General features: G+C 38.3%; 2 protein-coding genes across 3 annotated transcripts in view; one reads left to right on the plus strand and one right to left on the minus strand.

Moving 5' to 3' along the window:
- LOC121740216 (putative U5 small nuclear ribonucleoprotein 200 kDa helicase) overlaps window positions 1-25,518 on the plus strand; it is a 144,409-nt gene that overhangs the window by 27,219 nt on the left and 91,672 nt on the right. Inside the window, exons 12-15 of the mRNA XM_042132853.1 lie at window positions 117-261; window positions 563-699; window positions 1,020-1,126; window positions 1,407-1,622. Coding sequence (XP_041988787.1) covers window positions 117-261; window positions 563-699; window positions 1,020-1,126; window positions 1,407-1,622 — 605 coding nt within the window. The remainder of the gene's footprint in view (window positions 1-116; window positions 262-562; window positions 700-1,019; window positions 1,127-1,406; window positions 1,623-25,518) is intronic.
- Window positions 23,124-24,445, minus strand: LOC121740224 (transposable element Tcb2 transposase). Of its 2 annotated transcripts, XM_042132863.1 has the most exons (3): window positions 24,149-24,445; window positions 23,423-24,118; window positions 23,124-23,335 (listed from the first exon to the last, which is right to left on the minus strand). In XM_042132863.1, the coding sequence occupies exons 1-3, from the start codon at window positions 24,406-24,408 to the stop codon at window positions 23,260-23,262; spliced, it is 1,032 nt and encodes a 343-aa protein (XP_041988797.1). In that variant the 5' UTR covers window positions 24,409-24,445; the 3' UTR covers window positions 23,124-23,259. The 2 variants fall into 2 exon arrangements, with proteins under 2 accessions (XP_041988797.1, XP_041988796.1); XM_042132862.1 differs by having other exon boundaries at window positions 23,423-24,445.

Consider the following 25,518-nt stretch of genomic DNA (forward strand, 5'->3'; position numbering starts at 1 on the left):
CTAGCCGATATGCTCGCTAAGATTCACGAAAATCGGTCGAGCCGCTCCAGAGTTCAACCACGCACACCGTGACACGAGAATTTTATATATTAGATTGATTAGTTCATCGTGTGCAGGTGGGCAACTTCAGCAAGCGTCTCGCGGCGTACAACATGAAGGTGTCGGAGCTGACGGGCGACCACCAGCTCACGCGCGAGCAGATCGACGCCACGCAGCTCATCGTCTGCACGCCGGAGAAGTGGGACATCGTCACCAGGAAAGGTAAGCTGATATGGGACGGACTTCGAACTTGTTTTATTGGAACGAAGTTCCTTATCGCGCGTTGCGAAAGGGGGCTAGACGGAAAAAGTCGTAACGACATTTTTTTGGCCGACACTAATTTTAGTACCTGCGAAGCAGGGGTAGAAGGGGTTGATGCAGCGATGTCGTCATCTGGCGGGAAATTTAAAATTCTACCATTCCTCTATGGCAGGAAATTTGATTTTTTTTAGCTGGGTGGAGTGGCGGTACTCTACATTTTTAATCGTCAACAGTTCAATGTGTCATCTTTGACTATGTGTAGGTGGGGAGCGGTCATTCACGAATCTGGTGCGGCTGGTGATCATCGACGAGATCCACCTGCTGCACGATGAGCGCGGCCCCGTGCTGGAGGCGCTCGTCGCGCGCACGCTGCGCACCGTCGAGCAGACGCAGGAGGAGGTGAGAGAGAGAGAGATAGTAGAGGGAGACAGATATAGGGACACTAAAACAGCATGCTGCGCTGCGTATGCTTTAATAAAAAAATACAAATTTATTTGACCCAATAGGACAAACTATGAATTACATCAACGATTAGGTACACAGACTTTAAAAATAACTGTACAACACGAGTAAAACAGAAACACCTCGGATATGCTCTCGCATCAATATCGACGGGAACTTGCGCGTAGTATACATCGCATTAAGTACGAGGCTGCGGGTACAGAGGATACAGCATAACTCAGTACGATGATCCTAAAACCTTAAAATAATTGTTTTAGGTTCGTCTAGTCGGGCTATCGGCTACGTTGCCCAACTACACGGACGTCGCTGCCTTCCTGCGCGTCAAGCCGGAGAAGGGACTGTTCTACTTCGATAACTCCTTCAGGTAAACTACAACTTACAAGGTGTAACAAACCTAAGTGATACATACTATGATTAAGATGTATGGGTGCCCTATATTTTCGCTGAGAAATTATCAGCGCTGTAAGAGTAACTTTTATTTAAACTTTTGTATGGGTTTCATGACGCTCGGGCGCTTGCCCATACAAATAAAAAAAAAATGCTCTTTCAGCCCTGCTACTTTATTTACTACTACTACTTATCATAAGGTCTAAAAATCATGAGAATTGATGGTCCCCGATGGTAACTGATAATAACATCCGCAGGCCCGTGGCACTAGAGCAACAGTACATCGGTGTGACAGAGAAGAAAGCTCTGAAGAGGTTCCAAGTGATGAACGACATTGTATACGAGAAGGCCATGGAGCACGCGGGCCGGAATCAGATCCTGGTGTTCGTCCACTCGCGGAAGGAGACCGGCAAAACCGCCCGAGCGATCAGAGACATGTGCCTCGAGAAGGACACGCTCGGACAGTTCCTACGGTGAGTCCTAATTTCAATCTTAAGTGTTAATTTATGCTAGCGCAGAGTCTAAGCGCAACGAAGCGACTTACTAAAAACTGAACACAACAAATTCAACCTTAACTCCAGGGCGTAATGCATACGTTACTTCTGCGCTTCGACTCTGCGCTAGTATAAATTGACCCTGTGTTTTCTCTATGAATAAAGGCGAAACCGCACTAGGCGACACTAAGCAGCAGCAGATCGTAGTGTAAAGACTGAGCGGGGTGACTGGAATTAAAGTTCGGTGGAGTGCAAGAGACGTTTGTTGCAATCAATTATTAGTACATGAGTGATCAGCCAACAGCACAAAATATAACATACTAGCGACCCGCCCCGGCTTCGCACGAGTATAAAATATATTACAACCTATGTCACCATGATTCATCAAAAAATGATTTAAATCGATTCAGTAGTTTTGATAAATAATTTATATTCATTACTACCCGTGGCCCGCATTGGTCGGTACCTACTGCCGCAAAAGCTACGTCCCGCAATTTTGAAATCTGTAATATCTTCGAAAATATTCATTTAAAATTTAAATCATAATATGCTTTATACGCTTTCATACGTGGGAGAGCCATACTTCGGCACGAATGGGCCGGCTCGACCGGAGAAATACCACGTTCTCACAGAAAACGGGCGTGAAACAACGCTTGCGCCGACTGAGTAAGTTTACCGGAGGCCCAATCCCTACCCTATTCTTTTCCCTACCCTCACGTATTCCCTTCCCTTCCCTCCCCTACCCTCCCCTATTACCCTATTCCCTCTTAAAAGGCCGGCAACGCACCTGCAGCTCTTCTGATGCTGCGAGTGTCCATGGGCGACGGAAGTTGCTTTCCATCAGGTGACCCGTTTGCTTGTTTGCCCCCTTATTTCATAAAAAAAATGCTGTGAAGGGCCATAATCAATAATGTATTCAAAAGGAGTCCACACCGCCGTTTTTCCATACAAACGTTGTCCCCCTGTTTCCTCCCTGGATGATACCGGTAGAGTTATGATTTTTTCCCTGAATATCTATGGCCACTATTAACATGTCCCTATGTTTTCTTTTTTTTCATAATTTTATTATTAAAAAAGATAAGAACGTCCAAAAACCCAAAAAATGGCCAGATTTTCCTCTGTGTTCAAACACCCAGAAAACAAAACTGGCTAAAATATACAAAAAAATAAAACATAGGAACACAGCTCAAGCCTTGCTTTAATTGTTGATGAAAAAAGTACTAAAATCAGTTAAGTTTTGGAGAAAAAATCAGCGGACAACGAATCGAAGATTTTCTGTTCTTTTATTAGAACTTTTGTCTTGTTGTCTCTATCGCGCTCTGCGGTGGGAGACTTGAGATTGGTGAGACAGCAATACATTTTCAAATACCTATTTTCAATTTCTCTCGCCCTTGGTGTATCTTCTTAAAGTATTTAATTAAATAAGGATTATTGCCGTATTGGTTAAAATCGTTTCGAAAATTAGCCATTACTTGAAGTTAAAAGTAAATGACAAAAAAAATTTATTGTGAGACATCCTTATACGCAATGATGAAAAACTTAAAGCAGATATGTTACTACCGCGCGCGTTGTGAAGATTCAAATACGGCCCAATTGGGCCGTCTGTTTAGTCTGCATCGAGCGCAGTCACGAACGTGCCGCGTCTTGTCCTACCTAAATAAATTGAAAATGACGTCGTGCGTGTTTCGAAAATGTACCAATTATGACTCGAAAGTAAACAAAACACATGGAATCTCTTACCACGTCATGTCTTGTATGCAATAAATACCTCGATTATTTAAATTTTCAATTATTTTTTTGAACAATCTGGAAAAAATCGAATTTTCGTCATAGCTCAGGCGAAAAAAGAGACAGCGATACGATTCGACGTTTAAAAATAGAACTGTCTCTTTTATGTAAATGGTTTTTTATATCTTTTGTTTCACTTATCTGTCAAATTTGTCAATGTTTGCAATTTTGAATTTGAAAATTGTTCGGAAGAGATTTAAGCCGGAAAATAGTATGGACGTAACATATCTGTATAAGTAGAATATCATTGCTTATACGTATATAATACCATCGCGGAGTTTTCTGTAGACCTTTTCAATGTGTACCTGTACAATACTTGGTACATTATTTACATGAAGAATAGACCACGTGAAAGGACATAGGTTTCTTTTTTGCGTAAAAATGTACGGTTTCCGTGACATTCCTAAATTACGCGGGCGATGTATATTGTAAGTACGAGGGGTGATCCAAAAGTAATGATAATCAGTTATATCTAGTGCACACAAAAATACAAAAAAAATATCAGTCACTTGCTCAGTTACCCACTAGTTCAGGACAAAAAAATCATATAAATAGGCCACGATTCCCGGGAGCTACATTCATTTGAATACGGACTGTCAAGGAGTGAACATCAAAATGGAAAAACACGAAATCAGAGCTGTCATTAAATACCTCTGCTTGAAAAAAATGTCTACCAAAGACATACACAGCGACTTGGTGGAAACATTAGGGGACTCTTCTCCTCCATATTCCACAGTTGCACGCTGGGCTAAGGAGTTTAAGCTGGGAAGAACATCGACGGAAGACGAACACCGCGAAGGACGCCCATCGACGTCCCTCACTGAAGAAAATGTGAAAAAAGTTGAAGAAGTTGTATTGGAAGATCGAAGAGTGACTATCAGGCATGTAGCTGAGGTCACAGGGCTCTCATATGGCAACATTCAAAGAATCCTTGCAAACGAATTGCATATGAGAAAGGTCTCCGCGCGTTGGGTACCGAAAATGTTAAACGACGAGCAAAAAAAGAAACGAGTCGACATGTCAAGAGCAAATCTCGAAAAGTTCAAGGCAGACAAGGATAATTTTTTATCACGTTTTGTGACCATGGACGAGACCTGGGTCCACCATTTTGATCCTGAAACAAAACAACAATCAATGACATGGAAACGATCCGATGAACCGACGCCGAAGAAATTCAAAGTGTCAAGCTCAGCAGGGAAGGTTATGGCGTCTGTTTTTTGGGACGCTGAAGGAATAATCATGGTGGACTACTTGGAAAAGGGGGCCACTATTACAGGCTCCTACTATGCAGAACAAATAAGAAGATTGCGGGAGGCTATTAAGGAGAAAAGGCGAGGCAAACTGCGGGCTGGAGTACTGTTCCATCAAGACAACGCACCGGCTCACAAAGCTGCAATTGCCATGACTGCCATTCAGGAAGCGGGCGGCGGGCGGAATTTGACGATGATAGCGACGTGATGGCCGCGGTTGAGGACTTTTTTGAGAGTCAAGATAAAGATTTTTTTTCTAAGGGAATTTTAGGTTTGGAAAAGAGATGGACTAAATGTATAGACTTGCTTGGAGACTATGTTGAGAAATAAATTTATTTTTCTATTTTATTCATTGTGTTTATTATTGATTATCATTACTTTTGGATCACCCCTCGTACATAGTGATACCCTTCCCGCGAGCGCATCGCCGCATTGGTGGCGCCCACTTCGAAACGGGCGTACATCGCAATATTTTAATTTCCATAACTTCTACACCAAAAGTCAAATTTTAATAATTCAAAGACCAAATATATTCTACATAAACTGTACTTAGTGATGAAATAATTTATTTTGATAAGGATTATTAGCATGAGTAAAATAAATCCGTTTAAATTTAGTCCAATAAAAATCAAGATTTATAATAAAAAAATGGTTGTTGTGCCTCACTTGACATAGATAGGTATAGTGTGTCGCGGACATTTTTGTAGATATTTATAAGATCTACATTTACTTAGAACATTGTATAGTTCTATCTTTTATAGTTTAGGCAGCGTACGCAAAATAAGTAAATTTTCTGGTTGTTTCCGAAATACTGAAATATCTTACGGAACCCTATATTTTCCAAAATAAAAAGTAGCCTATGTTACTCGTAAATAATGTAGCTTTCGAATGGTGAAAGAATTTTTAAAATCGGTCCAGAAGTTTTTGAACCTATTCATTACAATTAAACAAACAAACAAACATACAAACAAAGATTACCTCTTTACAGGGTGTAACAAAAACAAGTGATAATACTTTAGGGTGTGTACGTGTTCCTTGTAGAGAGTTCGCTGTGAAAGTAGCAGCGCTGAAAGACCAAAATTTTTTTTCACTTTTCTATGGGGAAACTCGTGACGCTCGGGCCCTTGCCCATACAAAAGTGAAAAAAAATGTTCGTCTTTCAGAGCTGCTACTTTCACAGTGAACTTTCTACAAGGAACATGTACACACTCTAAAGTATTATCACTAGTTTTTGTTACACACTGTATAATATAAGTATAGATAAAATATATAACATAGCATAATAATTAATAATACACACACTGGCAAAATTAGCGGAACATAGGTAAAAAGGGCCAAAACTTGAACTCAAGTGGGTCGGGCTGTCTGAAAGCCTTTTTTATAGCTTCTAAGCTCATTCAAGAAATAAAATATTGAACAAAACTGGCAAGTTGACAGGTTTTTATAGCAATTATGCCCTAATAAGTGTTTTTCGATTATTGACGTTGTAAGTGTTCCTGATAAGAATGGCGTTTTAGCGGGGTGCAAGGTATGCTCAGCTCATTTGATTGTTTGGTTTTTGGAAGAACACATTACTTAGATACAAAATTAGTGATTTTCCAGCATCTGCGACAGCTAGAGCTGTAACCACGATAGAGAAAGGTCACACCTACCGTTCGGTCAGTCAGGCCTTAGGTGTGTTGGCTTCCGTGGTTCATCGTAACTTTCAACGCTTCAGAAGAGACTGGATCTTACGTTCGGAGACGAGAATAAGGCAGATATCGGGTGACAATGGTTCAGGATGACCATTTTGTAAGGAAACAAAACTTAAGAAATCGACCTCAAACTGCTATGCAGACACGAAACCTGTCGGAACAGGTCCAAGATGAACGTGTAAGTGATTGTACAGTAAGAAGAAGATTCAAAGAAGTTAAATTAAACTCAAAAGTGCCAGCAAGGGCACCAAAACTTGAGACAGGACACCGAAGAGCCAGGCTAAGATTTGCGCGTGAACATCAAAATTAGACAAGTGAGTGAAATCTTGTGCTGTACAGTGATGGGAGCAAATTCTGTGTACATTGTATTGACAGGCGATAAAGAATGTGGATAAATCATAAGGAAAGCTACAGGCCATCAAACTTACCGGAAACAGTGGCCTATGATGCAGGCTTCGTAATGGTTTGGAGTTGCATATGATTTGGAGCCCGCATGGAGCTGATGATTATAGATGATGGTACTTTGACAGTACAGGGCTGTAGCACCGACATCCTGGAACTGCATGGTGTGCCTTTTACACAGTTTTAGGTAGTAATTTCAATTTTATGTGCGTCCATAGAGTAAGAAAATCGGGCATTATTACCTAAACGATGCTGGCGTAGCCCAGGTGGAGAGGCCAGCGTGGTCTACGGATGTGGATCCGATTGAAGACGTGTGGCACATCAATGCGTGAACGGTACGAGTTAAAACTCCAGCTCCAAAATGTGTCCAGGAGCTCGAGTTGGCGCTAGTGGAGGAGTTGGAGAATATCCCACAGGAAATGATTGACAATTAAAATGCAAGCATGGAATGGCGTATCCAGGCCCTCTTGAGATCCATAGAAGGCATTACACGCTTTTAACATGGCATTTCTTTAATAAAAATGGAGAATTTATCTTAAAAACTTACTACTGAAATTTCAAAGATTTTCTTAATTTTTTGATTTTTGTTGATTTTTTCTATTTTTCACGTTTTTATGCCCTAAATTTATATTATTTTTTTTTTTATATGATTATACTAATATCAATTTATTTACTAATTGATATTAGTAAATAAATAAATAAATATAAGTATAAAAATCAGTAAACAATTTAAAAAAAATGAAAATTTTGTTATGTTCCTCTAATTTTGCCGGTGTGTTTATATAGACAATATAAGGTAACATACAGTAGTACAATGTCGATAGATAATGTCGCTACAGTAGTATCACTTTTAATATATTTTTTTATTTTTTATTTAATTTAGGGCCGTCTATGGGCTCTGCGCCCATATCCTTTTTTTGCTATCTTTGTATTGTTTTTCGCACCAAGGATAATTGAAATAATATTATTATTTGTAATAATTGTAGTCCATCACGCCAGGAACATTTTTTTTATATAGTATAATACTTATATACTTATATAATATAATATTTATATAATAATAATAATAATATCTATGGACGCTTCACACCACGTCAGTCTGGCCCCGTGCTAAGTACCTGAAGGACTTGTGTTACAGGTACCAGACAACGGAAATATATTTAATACTTTTATACTATACATATATTTAAGATTTTTATTATATCATACACATATTTAATACACATCCAGACCCGGGAACATTGAAAACTTTTTGTTCCGTCGGCGGGATTCGAACCCGCGACCCCCGGCTTGAGCTACCGACGCGCTCACCACTGAGCCACAGAGGTCGTCAAATATATATAATACTAGCTGTTGCCCGCGACTTCGTCCGCGTGGACTTCAGTTTATAGCGCGCGATGTCAACAAAATTGGTGTCAAAAGCTTTTATAAAAAAACCCTGGTACCCCTTAAATCAATACAGCTGTGCAGTGTGCACACAATAAGTATTTCATTTTTTTATATTAAACTTTATATTTTATGCCAAATTTTAAAGCTTATTTAGCCCTCCAATTACACAACTTTACCCATAAACTATTTATCATTGATAGATTTAAGGTTACGACACAGCACAGATAAAGTACTGAGTTATTTAATACCGTAGAATAGATATAACAATCGAAAAAAATCGAAACTTAAAAAGATGATACCACGTCTTATAGAAAGACTTTTGAGCAAGCGTCAGCGCGATGTAGAAGACGCACGGCGCCATCTATTATGAATTGTTGGAACTAACTTAATTTGAACAAATTTACACATTTTCACCCCCTTAAAACCCTTTTTTCCAGTAAAAAAGTAGCCTATGTCCTTTCTCAGGCTTTAGACTATCTGTATACAAAATTTCATTACAATCGGTTCGGAAGTTTTGGCGTTTGGCGTGAAAGCGAGACTGACAGACAGACAGACAGACAGAGATACTTTTGGCGTTTGGCGTGAAAGCGAGACTGACAGACAGACAGACAGACAGAGATACTTTCGCATTTATAATATTAGTATAGATTATGTGCACACTGCATAGCTGTTTTTGGGTATTTTGATTAATTAAGGGCCGCGCTACACCGGAAGCACTTACCAGGGTTTTAAAAAGTTTTTAAATTTGACACAAATTTTGTTGACACCGCGCGCTATAAACTAAAGTCCACGCGGACGAAGTCGCGGGCAACAGCTAGTATTATACATAAAATATGTTTAAGATTTTTGAAATTTTATTTTAATACACATCCAAGACCCAGGAACATTGAAAACTTTTTGTTCCGCCTGCTGGACTCGAACCCAGGACCCCCGGGATGATGACTGGCCACGCGCAATGCGAATTCATTTTCATCGATATTTTCATGGAAATAAGATATTTTCCCACATCAAAATGTAGCCTATGTCCTTTCTCAGACTCTAGAATAACTGTATACAAAATTTCATTGCAATCGGTTCAGTAGTTTGGCGTGAAAGCAAGACAGACAGACAGACAGGCAGAGATACTTTCGCATTTATAATATTAGTATGGATTAGGGTTGTTGAGGAAGTGATTATGAGGAAGAGGAGGAGGAAGAGGAATTGTCACGCGCAAATTTTGAGGATGCGGATGAGGAAGAGGATATTTTATGAGGAAGAGGATGCGGATGAGGATGCGGAAGAGGAAGCGGATGAGGAAGAGGAAGATAGAAAATTATAAATACTAGCGGACCCAACCCAAACTTTTGTCCTGTCTGTACTTTGTACATAACGTACTAGGTACATACATTACACAAAAATTAATTAAAAGGGCATTTTCCAGTGAACCAAACTATGAATCTAAATTCTAAACCATTCTCAAAACACACACAATAAAGAATCATCAAAATCAGTCTAGCAATAAGGGCCGCGCTAAATCGGAATGACAGCGGCGAGGCGAGCGCTTTCAGTGTCATATATATGATTTTAAACTTTATCTTCATTATTGTAATACATAGTACCGCTTGAGAAGTCTACTGCCGCCCGTGGCCGCTGTACTATGTATTACAAAAATGAAGATAAAGTTTAAAATCTTATGACACTGAAAGTGCTCGCGTCGCCGCTGCCATTCTGGTGTGTCGCGGCCCTTAGGCTGTTTAGACACACGCCGCAGCGGCGCCGCTGCAATACTCATCTTTACACTTCTATGGGCCCTCAGGGAGAAACCACACGGGTGTGGTGCGGCACCGCTCCGGCGCCGCGCCGCCGCGCCAGAGCGTGATTGGATACGCGACGCGCATGCGCAGTGTAATTCCTCATAAATTCCTCTTAAATTTTGAGGAAGCGATAGCGGAAGAGGAATTTTTATTTTTATTTATGAGGAATGCGGTAACGGTTGAGGAACCCAAAATATTGCGGAACTTCCTCATTATGAGGAAGCGGAAGAGGAATCCTCAGCAACCCTAGTATGGATAGTATGGATAGTATGGATTAGAAATGCAGTAGGAGTTCTACATAAGATAAGATAGATTGATTATTATTATACCAAGTGATAATATTATTAAACATAATATTCTAACGTATTAAAAACTATAAACAAAAACATACTAACTAATAAGTATGATTAGTTCTATGTTATAATAAAGTAAAAAATAAAACGCCATCTGTTGAATCGTATTAGAACTAAAATGTTCATTCCATCGATATATTTCTGGATTTTTTATAATATTATACATAAAATATGTTTAAGATTTTTGAAATTTTATTTTAATACACATCCAAGACCCAGGAACATTGAAAACTTTTTGTTCCGCCTGCGGGACTCGAACCCAGGACCCCCGGGATGAGCGCTGGCCACGCGCAATGCGAATTCATTTTCATCGAAATTTTCATGGAAATAAGATATTTTCCCACATCAAAATGTAGCCTATGTCCTTTCTCAGACTCTAGAATAACTGTATACAAAATTTCATTGCAATCGGTTCAGTAGTTTTGGCGTGAAAGCAAGACAGACAGACAGACAGACAGCTCAATATATTTTTATCATTTATAAAAAACTCAACGAACATTACTTGAACACCATCGTATAACTAAGAATATATTAATGGAAATTATTTAAAAACAGTAGTAATGATTATTATATTGACATCAAATAACTTGCCAACGCGTAATATAATGAAATTAAAAACTTTTTTTTTTTATCTCAAATGGCCTTCTTATGGGTCCGTTCTTTGTAAGGCCAAAATGTTCCTAAGAAGGCCAAACTAAAAATTATCAATGATTTTCTTATATTAATTATACTTAATAAAATAGACACTACAGACTAAGTACTGTACTTATTACAAACTTATTATGGTAAATAGTCAGTCTTGAAGTCAGGAATGTTTAAAATCAACGATTCTTAAGATTAAAAAACGAAAATAATTGCAACAAAATAAAAATTAAGTTCGGAAACAAACTTAGAAACTAAAAAGGATAATAATTTTGGATATTTTAATCACAATCTGGGCATATAAATTTGAGATCTTTTTTAGTGAGACCCATACACTCCTCGTGATACCACTTTTGACATTCGGTACATTGTCTCATGTCTTCCTTTCTATCCTCGCCACATGCGTGACAGTACCATTCCTTTTCTTCACCTTCTGCACTTTTCTTCATCTCTATTTTCGATCTTTTACTGTTTTCTTGTTGTACTGTTCTTTTTAGCCGTTTTACGGAATCATTTTTATTTTTGGTTTTCTTTTTTTGGTCTTGTTTAATTGTAGACTTTCCTTTTTTCTTACTCGTCGCTTGCTTCATCTCATTCTTTTTTTCTTCAGTTTTGAATAAATCTTTAACTATTCTTTGTCCCTTATAATTAATAGCTTTTTGCCGTGGACGTGAAGACTTTATTGTAGCGTAGTTTGGAGTAGGCAAAAAAGCATGAAACGATTTTTCTTTATCCTCTATTAGATTAATTAACGGTTCGTCATCATCCGAAGATCTAGTCTCATGACTCTTCAGTTGAGCTTTTGTTTTAATTGAGCTTTTGTTTTGTATTAATCGTTTTTTCGGAGTGATTTCTTTTTTCTGCTCTAGGTCATCATCAAATGACGAAGAAGAAGTGTATAAATCCGAGACTTGAAGTTTAGTCATGTAGTTATCTTTGATAAATGATTCACTAAGATTCAAAACAAGATCAGATTCCGAGCTAGAACAGACGATATTTTCTTGTAGGCCGGACGTACTCGGAAGAGGATAATCGTACAGAGATGGTTGAGGGTCATGTTTCGTATCTGCGACGTTGAGACGATGTACTGAACTTAGCAGCATGGGGCGGCACTGATCATTGACCGTAATATCTACTTCTAATTCTGAAGCATCAGTTGAAGAACTGTAAGAAACAAGAACGGGTTTTCTTTTTGCTGTTGCAGCTGAAAATTTTGGCGATGTCGATACTATCTTCTCTTTGGAAGTTGATGGAAAAATTGAAGAGACGTTAGAAACATGAGCTGACCTGCTTTCATCTATTAGAGACTGAGACGACAATTCTGACACTTTTTTAAATTCAGACACAGGGGGCGAGACTTGAACAGATATAAGTGGTTGGTCGATCTGGTGTTGTAACGTTTCCGATAAAGGTCTTTCAGTTACAATTGAAGGAGCATAAGCATCTTCGGGTATTACATCAGGATCAAGGGGGTATAAACCAGTGGCTTTGAATCCATTCGTTATATTCGTTTGAGTCATACACTTTGGCCATGTTCGGGAGAAAATTTTGTTAAATGCAGCTTTGTTTAAAGTTCTCTCTTGAGAATTGCACAGGTAATTCAAAACTTCTTCATCCCAGTGATGTTCGAAGGACCGATTCACTGATTTATCTAGAGGTTGGAGTTCGTGCGTGGTGTTCGAAGGTAAGCAGTATAGTACTATATTATTTTTATCTGCTTCTTCCAGAGACTCATATGATAAATGACACTTTGCGCCATCAAAGATAAGCAGACACTTACCGGGTGCTTTATGTTGTGCTAAATGTTGTATGAACTCTACGAATAAGCTACTGGTCATGCTGCCTTTGGGTGCCATGCTTACTTTTGTTCCAGGTGGCAAATTTGATGCTAATTCTGATCTGTGCCTAATCCCCTTAAAAATAATCATGGGCGGTATAGCAATACCCACCGCATTTACGCACATCGCTATTGAAACGTTCTCGGCGTGTTCCGGAGCAACAAGATGTACTCTTGTATTCCCTTTTTCAGCCAAAACTACAGCTTGTTTATGGACCGTAATGCGACACCCTTTTTCATCCATGTTATACAAGCGTTCTGGATGTGCAATAATGTCTAGCTCTTCATAGAGTTTCTTCACTTCTTCAAAATGGTGTTTCACAATGGGCTTATTCATTTTTTGAGCTCTAGCTGGATTCATTACCTGGGGTTTTCTTTTTGATATTGATGGGTTTCGAGCCAAAAACATTTTGAGCCATTTGCGTCCAGCCATTCTTGTTGACATATTGAACGAGTGCTTGATTTTAAACCTCTCACAAAATAAAAAGGCTTGTTTCCTGATAAATTTAGGCGTAAGTGGTACACCCAGTTTTGCAAAACGTTTGATTCGCTGCGATAAATCTTCTTCTAATTGTTTTGTAAGAATAGTTGTCTTCCCAATTATTTTAGTACTGTTACCGCTTACTAAATGGTTTCTAAGGGTGCGTCTTGGAATATTGAACTTCAACGCTGCAGCATTTGTATTAAGTTGATTATTTTGTACTGCTTCCATGGCACGTCTTAAACTGTCTTCATCCCATGTACTACCTCTTTTCCTGGGTTTTGACTCCGACATTCTTGAAATCTGAAATTATACGCATAAAATTTAATCATCTATTCAATTACCGGCTTATTCTTATAAAGTTTTTTTTGCTTAAAATATGATTATAGACAGACTATCTTATGACTATCTTATATATAACTTGTCACATACTTACTTTATCACATAAGTACTTTACCGTTTTTAACATGTAAATATTTTTTATATTCGTTGCTTTTCATGTAAATTAGTTTAGTTTATTTTCAGACATAACCTTTCCATAAGAGAAATTTAAATATATACTGATAATAAAATAATTTTTAAAAAAATGTCTATTCAATATGAGTTAAAAAGTTTAATAACCATTATAAATAAAAATATTATAAATATAAAACATTGTTTTAACTGTAACGGTACGTATTTATAACTAAAAAGTAACTGTTCATATGATCATGGTTTGTACATGTTCTTTGTAAGGCCCATGTACCCTAGCAAGGCCAACTGTCAAATTTTTTGATTGGCCTTATAAGGAACCACCGGCTTTCCTGGGAACACTACCAATATTTTAACTTAAATCGAGGCAAAACTATTTTTTTTTCTTTAGTACCATAAACATATCCTTATACGACAATTCACAGTAAAAAAATATGAAATAATAATAGGTTATCTAACTAAAAACTTACGTTTTGCTGTGCGCGCGAATAACAATTGTAACGTCGACGACCGAAGTCTACGAAGCGTGAGATCGCACTGCCACAATAGCGACGCGAGCGACTCGCCGCCGCATCTGTGGCCTTGAGTTTGATGGATCTTAGTGTATAGCCGAAGGAATATGTGTTTACATGCCAATAACTACGACTTTTTGATAGTTGGCCTTCAAAGGAGCGTGGCCTTCCATGGTCCACCCACCTTATTTCTGAATTCCTCTGCTGAGTTTCCACCAGGAGAATGAATTCTGATACAACTCGAGGAAACCCTGCAACTTTGTAAAATTCTTCTTGTGATTTTCTGATTTCTTCTTCGCTTCTTGGTAATTTGACAAAGGTTTGCTTCAAACATGCGATGGCATCGACACATTTATTTATAATACGGCATGCAGTAGAATTATGAATTCCTCCAAAATCAACAACAGTGATGTAAAAATGTCCAGTTGCAAAGAACCTTAATGTAACTAGTAGTAATTGTAACATAGGCGGGATAGAGTCATTTCTTTGTGTTTGTTCTCGATTTTATCTCTTATCAGAAACAGCAAATATTGCACTGATTCTTTCGTTAGTCTGAATCGACGATGAAATTCTGTTGAGTCCCACATATTATAGTGATCGCAGTCCTCGGTCTAACAATTATTTGTTTTCGGATACGAGGATTAATGTGCTCGTTTATTATGATTTCTTTCTCAATTGCCATATCGTCAATCGAATAAAAACAATTTATAAACATTTGCCTATTTCATTTTTTCCAGATCATTGTTTGACTAATGTTCTACAGTTGCAGTATAATTCTAGCAAAAGGAAATGTTATGCTGCATATAATTGAAAACAGAGATATAAAAAATAAACATTTTACATTTTATCAAAAGTTACACATTTTCAAATATTGTTTTATTTACATCAGATGCGTAATAATTTAGCTTCTGTAAATCTGTAGAAGCAACTGATGAATATCTTGCTGCTAAATTGTGCGTTCCGTGAACTGCTTATGTGTTACTTGCTCGTGTTTATTTTTTAAGAAATAGTTAAATGCTAAGAAGGCATTAGTTTCTATAATACCAAAAATCGAAGCATATTTGCGATGCACCCAATTCTGCGTTCGCCACACTTCCTCTATGGATAAACCACCTTGACGAACATGATTGTTAATGTCGATGGCAGGAGCACCGTCAAAATACTGTTCCACGATTTGAGTTCTAGGTATTTCTTTAACAGTACTGGCTCCAAATCCATCATATCGTGTTTTGCACGCTGGTGCTCCCGGCAATGTAGTACCACATGTAGAAACAAAATTATGAATCTTTCGATCTCTCCAGGCTGTGGCAAATACTTCAATATCCTCCAATTCTGTTTTCGCAGTAATGGTTCTTTTCCTGAAGTTGTTTAAGCGGAAATTTCGCATGGGCAGTTTTAACAATTCCAATGAAAAACAACCCTTTTTTACGCAATTCGGTTGCTGTTTTTACAAACGCAAACCATGAATCACCGACAACTATACGACCAGTACCGTGCCAGGGATCCGTCAGTCTCAGAGTAGTTGCTGTGCCAGCACCTAGCTGTCTTTGCCATTTTTTTTCTGATCTGACTCTGAATCAGAAGACGACGACGAAGACGACATTTCTAGCTCCTGGGCTTCGGCGTCTTCAAGCTGAAGCCGTATAACGCTTTCGCGACCTGAAAATAATAAAGGAATTTAAATGAGTGTGTATACGTGTGTACTTAACAACTTGTTTAACCCATAAATCTAAACAGAATACGGTATTTGACTACATGCAAAAATACTGATTTTATTATACTTAAAATACTTATTGGTCATTGGTACATAATAAATATATCGTCGCGGTACATGCAATAGGTCGAATGTGAGTTAGGTATCACTTTACAGGAAAGACTAAAAACTGATTATTTTATGTTGTGTTAGGTAAATAAGATTTGCGATGATGCATTTTGTATTAAAATTGGGTATGAAATCATAACATAGTACAATAGTGGTTATTGACTTTACAGTTTTTGTGAAAAGTAATAATAGTAAATAAATAGGACATATTGCGTCTGTATCAAAAACCATTTTGATGACATAGGTAAAATTGATATCAAAACAGAAAAAAACAAAATCATGTAAATATTTCAGTTTTTATTTATTATGTAAGAATAAAGGGCTTGGCCCAGATTTCATACATTCAAAACCCAGAATCGACAGCAATGATACATATACCAATGGGTTGACTATAATAGACAATTGAAGTTACCAAAAGGACAACCCTGAAATCCATGGGATATAGGAGCTATATACATAACAATAAAAAATAACAATAATGTCGTAATTGTTGGTTTTTGTTGTTATAATAGACATTTGAAGGTACCACAGGGACTACCATGAAATCCGTGGCATTATGGCTGCCAGGTACGGAGTTAACTCGACCGAGTACTACATGTATATATAATATCGTGATTGTGTGTAATTGTTCGTTTTTGTTGTGTTATAATAGACATTTGAAGGTACCTAAGAAGACAACTATGAAATCCGTGGGATATAGGAGTTATATATACTTACATTATAAATAAAAAATAAACATGTGTGTAATTGTGGGTTATTGTTGTTTCGTAGTCATGCTACGGCTGTCTTGGGAGAAAAGAAAATGCATGTATATCTTTCAAATATTTTATTTTTAGTATTCTTCTAAATCAATGCACACCGAGTCTAAAAATCCTGCAGGTTCATCTAAGTCACCTTGATATCTGGCCCAGGACAAGTAATATACTATCGAAATAATGTGGGCACAACTACCTAATGTACGGCGGCCATGAATGCAACTACAACAATATTCTGAGATTGCATTGCGATTGTAGAGTATATAGCAATAATAAATTCTTGCTTGAACGTGTCTCGATTGAATTCGACACCTTATTAACATGTTTCCCTCTTCGTCATTGATGTTTACTGTATCGGGATGTCTATAGACTTCCATAGTATACACGCCGGTTTCTCGTACATGTTGGAAGCAGTAAGACCTTGCCAGCTTTACATGGTATGTTCCAATAGAAAAAATAAGCAACTCATCGTGGGTCATTCTAGGAAAATCTTCTATTGAGGTTGCCTCCATCCTCTGAAACGCAACGTTTCTTTGTGCGTTTAGACGTTGTTCATCAACGTAATCAGCCAGTAGGTTTGGCCTATTTACATTTTGATCTATCTTTTCTATAAAGATTTCCAGTTCTTCAAAATCGAGCTGCCCTTTATTTTCGAGGGCTTTCGTATATATTTCTATCATATCAAGTATGTTCTCGCCCCTGAAACTCTCTTGGCGTACGGTAACATTATCCGAAAAATCCTCCGAAGTCACGTTTCTCAAATGGTGTTGACAGATACGGGCGAGAGGTGGTATATACAAATGATAGTAGCTCAATAGTTACGCCTTGATAGTATGTGATACCGAACGAAGGTCTAAGTTATGACAATTGTTTATCATACACCGTCTTGATGAGTTTGCCGCGCGCGTCAAGCCTGATACAGTAAACGAATTATCTACTGGTAGCGCCGGTGGCTTCAGGCGGATTCGTCAAGGCGTAATCAATACGCTGCCAGCATGGATGACATATTGATCTGGATCCGTTAAATGCAATCTGAAATAAACGAAAAACGAAAATGATTGATACTATCATCTCGCATGTAAGTACCTCCTAAGTCTTTGTAACCTACTCCTTATAATCAGGATGACTTCCTGATTCTCATTATCAACTATTAATCAGGAGCTATAAAGGCTAAACCGTACTTCCGCGTCGCAGTGCGCCGCGCCACTCCTCACAAATAACACAACGCGCCGCGGCGCCACGCGGAAGTACGGTTAAGCCTTCCCGGGTTTCGGGTTATATAAACTGCGACATTCCGTCAAACGTTAAACGGAACCCGGGTTCCACGCGATTATGTAACGTATTTCGCTGAGTTAGAGATTATTTTTGCATGACGATGTTTGATTAGTTACGATCTTTGATGCATGGGCCACATTCTGAACGAAAAATAATACTTTACTCGGTGGACTCTATGGGCGAACATTGTTTGAGAATTGAGTCATTTGAATATCGGCCTCGTGCCGCCATCTTGACAGGTGCACAGTCTGCCGTTTGTTTGCTTGTCAAAAGTGTCAAGATCGAGGGGTTAATGCACACTACTGTGTGGGAATCGAAACTGAAGAAGCAGTATTCCTTACTATGGAATGAAACTGGTCGTTGAGAGTGCCATCTAAGCTACCTACTAGTTTTTTTTACTGTATGGTACCGTATTTATATGTATACTTAGATATTAAGATGTAACTAGGGATCTACAAAAATACAACTTACTTCTTGTTGATCTTGCAAAGTGGTAAACATGTACTCGACGAAATCTCGATGTGATTCCAAAAACTCGAGAGACAAAACATGGTGCCTCCTTCGTAGAACCGAACGGTTACATGTCACACAACGGTTATTTTCAGCCATTTCAAACGATATCCAATCATACATCACTTTGTCCAGTATAACACGCCACAGTATCAAATCTGTAAGGGAAATCGGGAGTCCAGTATAGAGAAAACGAAGATATTCACGGATAATAACAAAAAAAAAACACAAATAACAACGATAACAAACGAACTGCGTTGCGTCGACTGCTTCAACTAGACTACAAGTACAAGCCGGTCGGTGGGCAAGCTCGCGACTCGCCGGGGGCTTTGTCTGCCGCTGCGCCCGCGCCGGCCGGGCGGGGCAGGCTATCTATCTCTTTCTAGCTCTATCTGTCGGTGGGGCAGACTATCTCTTTCTAGCTTTAACAATAACAATAGCATATAGGTGCATTGCTATTTTCATGATTAAAAGTGTACGCTTATGTCAAATGTCCATAAATAACTAAGAAAATATAAACGATAAAAAAATCGAAACCCGAAGGTTCTTGGAGTAAAAAAAAACATTTTTTTATGTACACTATAAGACAACTCAGACCGCATATAAGAAGTTTCTGTCGACTCTGGGTCATTTTTGGGCCATCGTCTTTATTTGTGAAGTAAAGTTTCATAGAATTGACGATAATCTTGTGGAATCAATTGTTTTAGTTCTTGCAAGTGCGTAAATTTCGAAGTTTCAATTGGAATTGGTCCTGTGTACAGTTTGGGATGATCTGGCAGTGATTCCAGACGCTTTGGTCGTACAGGTAATTCAGCCCATTCGTCTTGGAAGCACAGTTTGTAACGAATAATGCCATTAGGGGTATACTGAAATGCAACCACATCATTAACACAGGGATCGCCAACTTTGTTGCCAGGGCGAATACTTTTGTAGTATACTGGCTGAAATGTATAAAAATCTTCACTACAACAGTAAATTGTTTCATAAGGCCGTGGACGTTGTCTTGCAGCTTGAATTATTGGAATGTAGTCTGCTGGTGTGTAGACTTCTCTTCGATTGCGCAATTTTTGCTCAATAGTAGAATGAATGGAGTCCACTTCCATGAAGGTATGCCCAACTTCCAAGTATTTTTGTTCTATTATTACGTTTGTTTTAATGCTCAATTCTAGCAATGCATTAGAAAGCTTGATATTTCGGTTCTGATATCCACAACCATCACTCCAAATCGTAATTTTTCTATTTCCTTTTGTAAAAAGTCTGTATAAATTGATGCAAATACATCACTTTCAATCCCTGCCACAGCTTCGTGCCAAACATAGCAAACGGCATCTTTAGTACTTAAGTTAAGGAAGGTCTCATTGTGGACCTTCAATTTAGTCTTGTAGTAATTTGCACTTGCATTTAGTCTTGGAGGCAATAGCACAGCCTGTAGATCTACGGTATAGGTTTCTGTATTAGGACAATTAATGGATTGTTCTTTGTCTCTTGTTTTCTCTTCTCGTGCTGATTGTTTCTTTTGCTCATGTTTTCGGAATATTTCCTCATCGCATGTTCCTGTCTTATACTGTGTACATGTATTACATTGATCCTTTTTCGGAATATAAAGATCTAAGTTCATAGCTTTCAAAGTATTGTAGAAGGTTTTCCAGGATGATGCAATTTTGTTTTGTGTTTGGCATTCATCTTTATAAAAGCGGTACATCTCTCTTAGACTAGACCACAAGGGCTCAACGTAAAGTTTACTGGATGATGCTCGACAATAATGGCTTTCTACTTTGGGCAGTGAATTCAGGAATTACTCTAGATTCTTAACGATGTTTGATCGTTGTCGTGGTTTCTGAGCTTGATGTTCTTCGTTTTCTTGGCTTGTACTGGGTTGGTCTGATAAAATCCACGTGCGCACAGTCTTCTCACCAATATTTAAAGTGTTAATAAACATATTTCGGCATACACGTTTCTTCACATCATCTCCATTTTCTTTTACTGACAAGTAGAATGTAAATCCAGTGTTTTTTCTTGAAGTGGTAACATCAGTAGTCTTTCTTCTATACTTTGGACGTGCCTGCAGTACACATCCAGTGACGTAAACCTTTTTAGCCTCCCAAGATGTCAGATTCCAAAAGTGTGAATGTATTGACTTTCGATCATCCTCACTTATATAGAGGGCTTAAGGTAAGTATATATATAATATACTTACCTTAAGCCCTCTATCTGTCATCTTTATAATACATCCAATTATTATGTACATTTAATTTAGTCAACCCCTACAGCACAAGGCTCTTAGTGTAGGGGTTGTGCACCTTATTATTTTAACACTCTGTATTTATCTTTTGTCTTGCATCATTTCCTTATTATGTATTTACTGAGACAATAAACTATTATTATTATTATTATCGTATCGCATTTAAAATCTTGTCTTGGGCCTCCTTTAACTGTTGTTGGCTGTGGATGCCCATTACATCGTGGACCTACGCATTTAGCTTCTTTAATTTTAGTTTGCTTGTATTTCCCACTTTCCTGTTTTTCAAATCCTAGATAAGACTTCCACTCTAAAATTTTTCAATCTCTTCCACTCATTTATGTTAACTTGACCTTTACGCTTTCTTGGTTTTGATTGTTCTTGATCTGGATTATTTTGGTCCGTGTCCAATATCGATAGCGGCTGTTGTTGTGTCGTTTCATTAGCCACCGAGCCATCTTGAGTTGAAATTTCAACCACTGATCCAACACAATCATTTGTACATCAGTGTCATACTCACTTTCAGGAGGGGCATACAATTCATCCGATCCTGAACTAAAATCAGTATCTAATTGATTTTGCGTGACTTCATCGTGTCTATCAATTTCTACAGGATGAGTCTGTGTTATACCATGAAACTCATTGGGCGTAATCGCCCTAATCTCGGGCGTTAGTTCGGCTTCCGATGGACGTGTTAGCCATTGTTGCTCTCTAATATTATGCTTTTCTACGACGGGTTCTGCTGTACCTGATTGTACCTGAGCACCTCCTGCATCAACGACTTTTTTCGTAGAGTCCCCCTGACTTAAGCTGGGCTGACTAACTGAGCTGGCTTGTTCTTCGCTGAATTCACCGGTACTAGTACTAATAGCTAGCTTCACCAAGCGGCGGCTTCTAGCTCCTGACATAATAGGTAAGTTCTGTTTTCTGTTACTCCTGCAACAAATAACGTAGTCATTTGTCAATTTCAATAGCTCCTATGTCAATTTTACCCAACTATGATTATTGCAAAATCTCCTTTGTCAACAAAAGTATAAAAAAAGTTTAATTGTTTCATACAAAAAAAGGTTAATTAACTCCTATCTTAAGTAATTTAACCTAAGTAATAAATTGGAAAAACATTTATAATCACAATCATTCAAGTATGATCTCGAAAAGAAAAAAATTTTGAGGTTAGTACTAAGTTAAAAATTTACTTCTTTTTTATGATTAAAAAATAACGTAATATTACTGTCTGTTATATTAAATTATATTAAAAAAGAGTTGATTACTTACAAAACAAATCAATAACGTTTAATTTCGTAAATTCACCTTTTAAACAACAAAAGACGGTTCGCATCACGGGAATACAATGACATACGACAAATCGCAGGAACCAAAACAAAGCCGTCTGTTTTGGTTCCTGCGATTTGTCGTATGTCTAGTTGCAATATGACCAATGGGTCATATTGCAACTAGTTCAAATGCCCGCTTCTGATTGGTCGACATAGTTATTAGTAGACATAGGAGTCTTTGCAAACGTTGTGGAAGCATGTTTTGGATACTTACATGCCAAAAAGCAAAATTGCATTTTTTTTTCACATTCGACCTATTGCATGTACCGCGACGATATGAAGAAAAAAGATAATAGGTATATTTTTCAAATTAATGGCTTTATACGATTCCAAAAAGTAGCAAAAGTTCGAATACGTAATTTGAATAAAATATTAATAATTTTAGCTTAATAGCTACTTACTTATAATAAATGTAACATATTTAAAATTATTACCTATAAGTATGTATGTCGCAGCCGACTGGTTTAAATAGCCGTTCAATCAAACAGCTAGCCCTTTGACTGAACAACGCCATTCAATCACACGGCTATACGTCGTTTAGCCGACTTGTTGACTACAACGTTAAACACTACAGCTAGACGACGCTTAGCCAACTGGTTTGTTTTTGTTTTGGCGGGGGGGTGCGCCCCTCGAGCCCCCCTTCTATTTGGCGACGGTCGCCGGCTGCTGTCGCAGTACGCTGGCTGCGCTCGCTCGGCTCCCTGTGTTGTGGTCTAAGTTCTAACCTAACCTAACCAACTTTTGGACTTTCTGGATTGTGTTTGTTTTTGTTTTGACGGGGCTGTGCCCCCCGGACCCCTCTTTCGGGGGAGGCTGCGTCCATCCATTTCATAGTCCCGTAATTTCTCCTCGAATATTTGTTGAAATTTTAATTCACTCGTATGTGCCTCCACAATTTTTGTCTCTTTAATAACACTTGTAACTTTTATTAACTAAACACACCGGCATATTTAGCGGAACACAAAAAAAAGGTCCATAATTAAACAAATATGGTTTTATTTTAAAATCTACTTACTACACTTCTTTTGTTATTTAAAGTTTCATTTGTTTTACTTAAAATGAGATCACATTAAGAACAGATTTTGCGAGTAAAGGCTATTTGTGAAAAATGGTACATTTTTGAACTTTTCATGTAACCGGGAAAAGTGAAAAATTAATATTAAAATAACAATTAATTAAATTAGAAAAATGGTGATTAATATCGCGTATTTCCTCCACGTGCTCTTATTAAAGTTTCTACCCGTCTAGGCATACTAAGAATGATGTTATCGATGGTCTCCTGGGATAGTCTCCGCCATTCCTCAACTACGGCGATTCGCAGTTCACCCACGTTGGCAGGAGCTGGAATTCTGGACTTAACTTTTCTTTTCAGCAAGTCCCAAACGTGCTCTATTGGGTTCATATCCGGTGATCTCGCCGGCCACTCCATAACAGTGATATTCATATCATTAAGATAAGCTTGAGTTACTCGAGCGGTATGCGGCCGAGCATTATCCTGCATTAAAACAAAATTGTCACCGATATATGGGGCAAACGGTACGACATTTTCTTCTAAAACTTCTCTGATATAGCGGTTCGCAGTCAGACTCCCTCTGTCAATCACTACCAAGTCTGTGCGAGCTCCCAAACAAATGCCCGCCCAAACCATTATTGATCCACCACCGTATGCAACTGTAGTTTCAAAATTTGTCTGAATGTATCGTTCTCCTTTGCATCTGTATATTCTTTGCCTGCCGTCAATTCGATTTAAGAGAATTCTGCACTCATCACTAAACAATACCTTACTCCATTGGTCCGCGTTCCAAAGTCGATGTTCCTGAGCAAAAGTTAACCTGTTTCTACGATGATTTACCTCGAGCCTTGGAGCCTTGGCGGGCACAAATGAACCCAAACCAGCTTCTTCGAACCTTCTTCGTACCGTACGCTCACTTACGGTTACACCCCGCACTGCTTCTAACTCATGTCGGGCTTGGACGGCTGTCAAACGGGGGTTCCTACGTACACGAAGCCGAATGAAACGATCATCCCTACTCGAAGTGCGTCTTTTTCTGCCTTGTCCTGCTCTTCTCACATAAGTACCAGTCTCCCTGAACCGTTGGATACTGCGATGGACCGTTGAAACTGGTCGACGAAGTTGTCTGGCTATTACTCTGTATGTTTGACCAAATCTTCGCATTTCGAGTGCCCTGGCAATCTCCGTTGGGGCTAAGTCAGGCATAATTCAGTCACTCAACTCCAAAAAGATACAAGATTAAAAAAAAAAACTAACAAAAAACAGTATTTCAATGAAATTTTAAATAAAATTCAGATGGGAGAAATACTCGAAGTTCGCTCTAGATAAGGTGTATTTGAATAAAATTAAAACAATTGCATAAATGTGATGTTCAATTGTTTTCTTAATTTGAAATTATTTTTTTTTTAATTAAATGACGTATAAACCAGCCAGCAACCTTATATGATACTGATATCAAACCTTTTTTTTATGTTCCGCTAAATATGCCAGTGTGTGTACTTTCTTTCCGAAAAACAACCACAAACACCAGCAAACACCTGCTAGTTGACGCCATATTGTAAATAAAACGCACCTAGCGCCGCAGCGGTGCGCGCTAAACTACTTCAATTAGACGGCGGCTTTTGAATCAGCTGTAGTGTTGAACGTTTTGAGCGACTAAAATATTCAATATAAAAGCTAGACGTGTGATTGAATGGCGTTGTTCAGTCAAATGGCTAGCTGTTTGATTGAACGGCTATTTAAACCAGTCGGCTGCGACATGTACATACCTAAACGCGTTACCTAATAACTAAGATATCAGTATTTTTGCTCAAACAATAAAAATGGCAGTCAAATATCTATTCTATGTTTTATCATCATCGTGTTTAACCTCCACAAAATATCGTAAATAAAATTGTAATATCTAAGTAAAAACATACCAGTCTCGTCATTTGCAGGATTTATCATCTCAACCCCAATTATTGAACACTTCTCGTCAATATCCCACCGCACGTGAACTTTATTATTATTTAGATTTCTGACTACAACGCCGAATAATTCACAGTCTTTATAATTATCTCCAAAATGTTGACGACTCCATGCGTTGTCGGTGCCTGGCGCATCGAAATAGGTCGCGCGAGCGCGGACGCGCTGCCCCCGTATATACTCATGCGCCATCGCGACTCAACTGAAGGTATGTTGTGCCAAGCAAATCGTTTCTTTATAGTAAGAAAGGGATAGATATACTCCATTTTTTCGTGCAAGTTTCAACTTTGTACTGCATATAATTAAGAAAATATGATCTAAAAAAGTTGCGTCCTCCCGGAAGGACCAAAA

This window comes from Aricia agestis, chromosome 3 (genome assembly GCF_905147365.1).
Source record: "Aricia agestis chromosome 3, ilAriAges1.1, whole genome shotgun sequence".
NCBI classification, from domain to species: domain Eukaryota; kingdom Metazoa; phylum Arthropoda; class Insecta; order Lepidoptera; family Lycaenidae; genus Aricia; species Aricia agestis.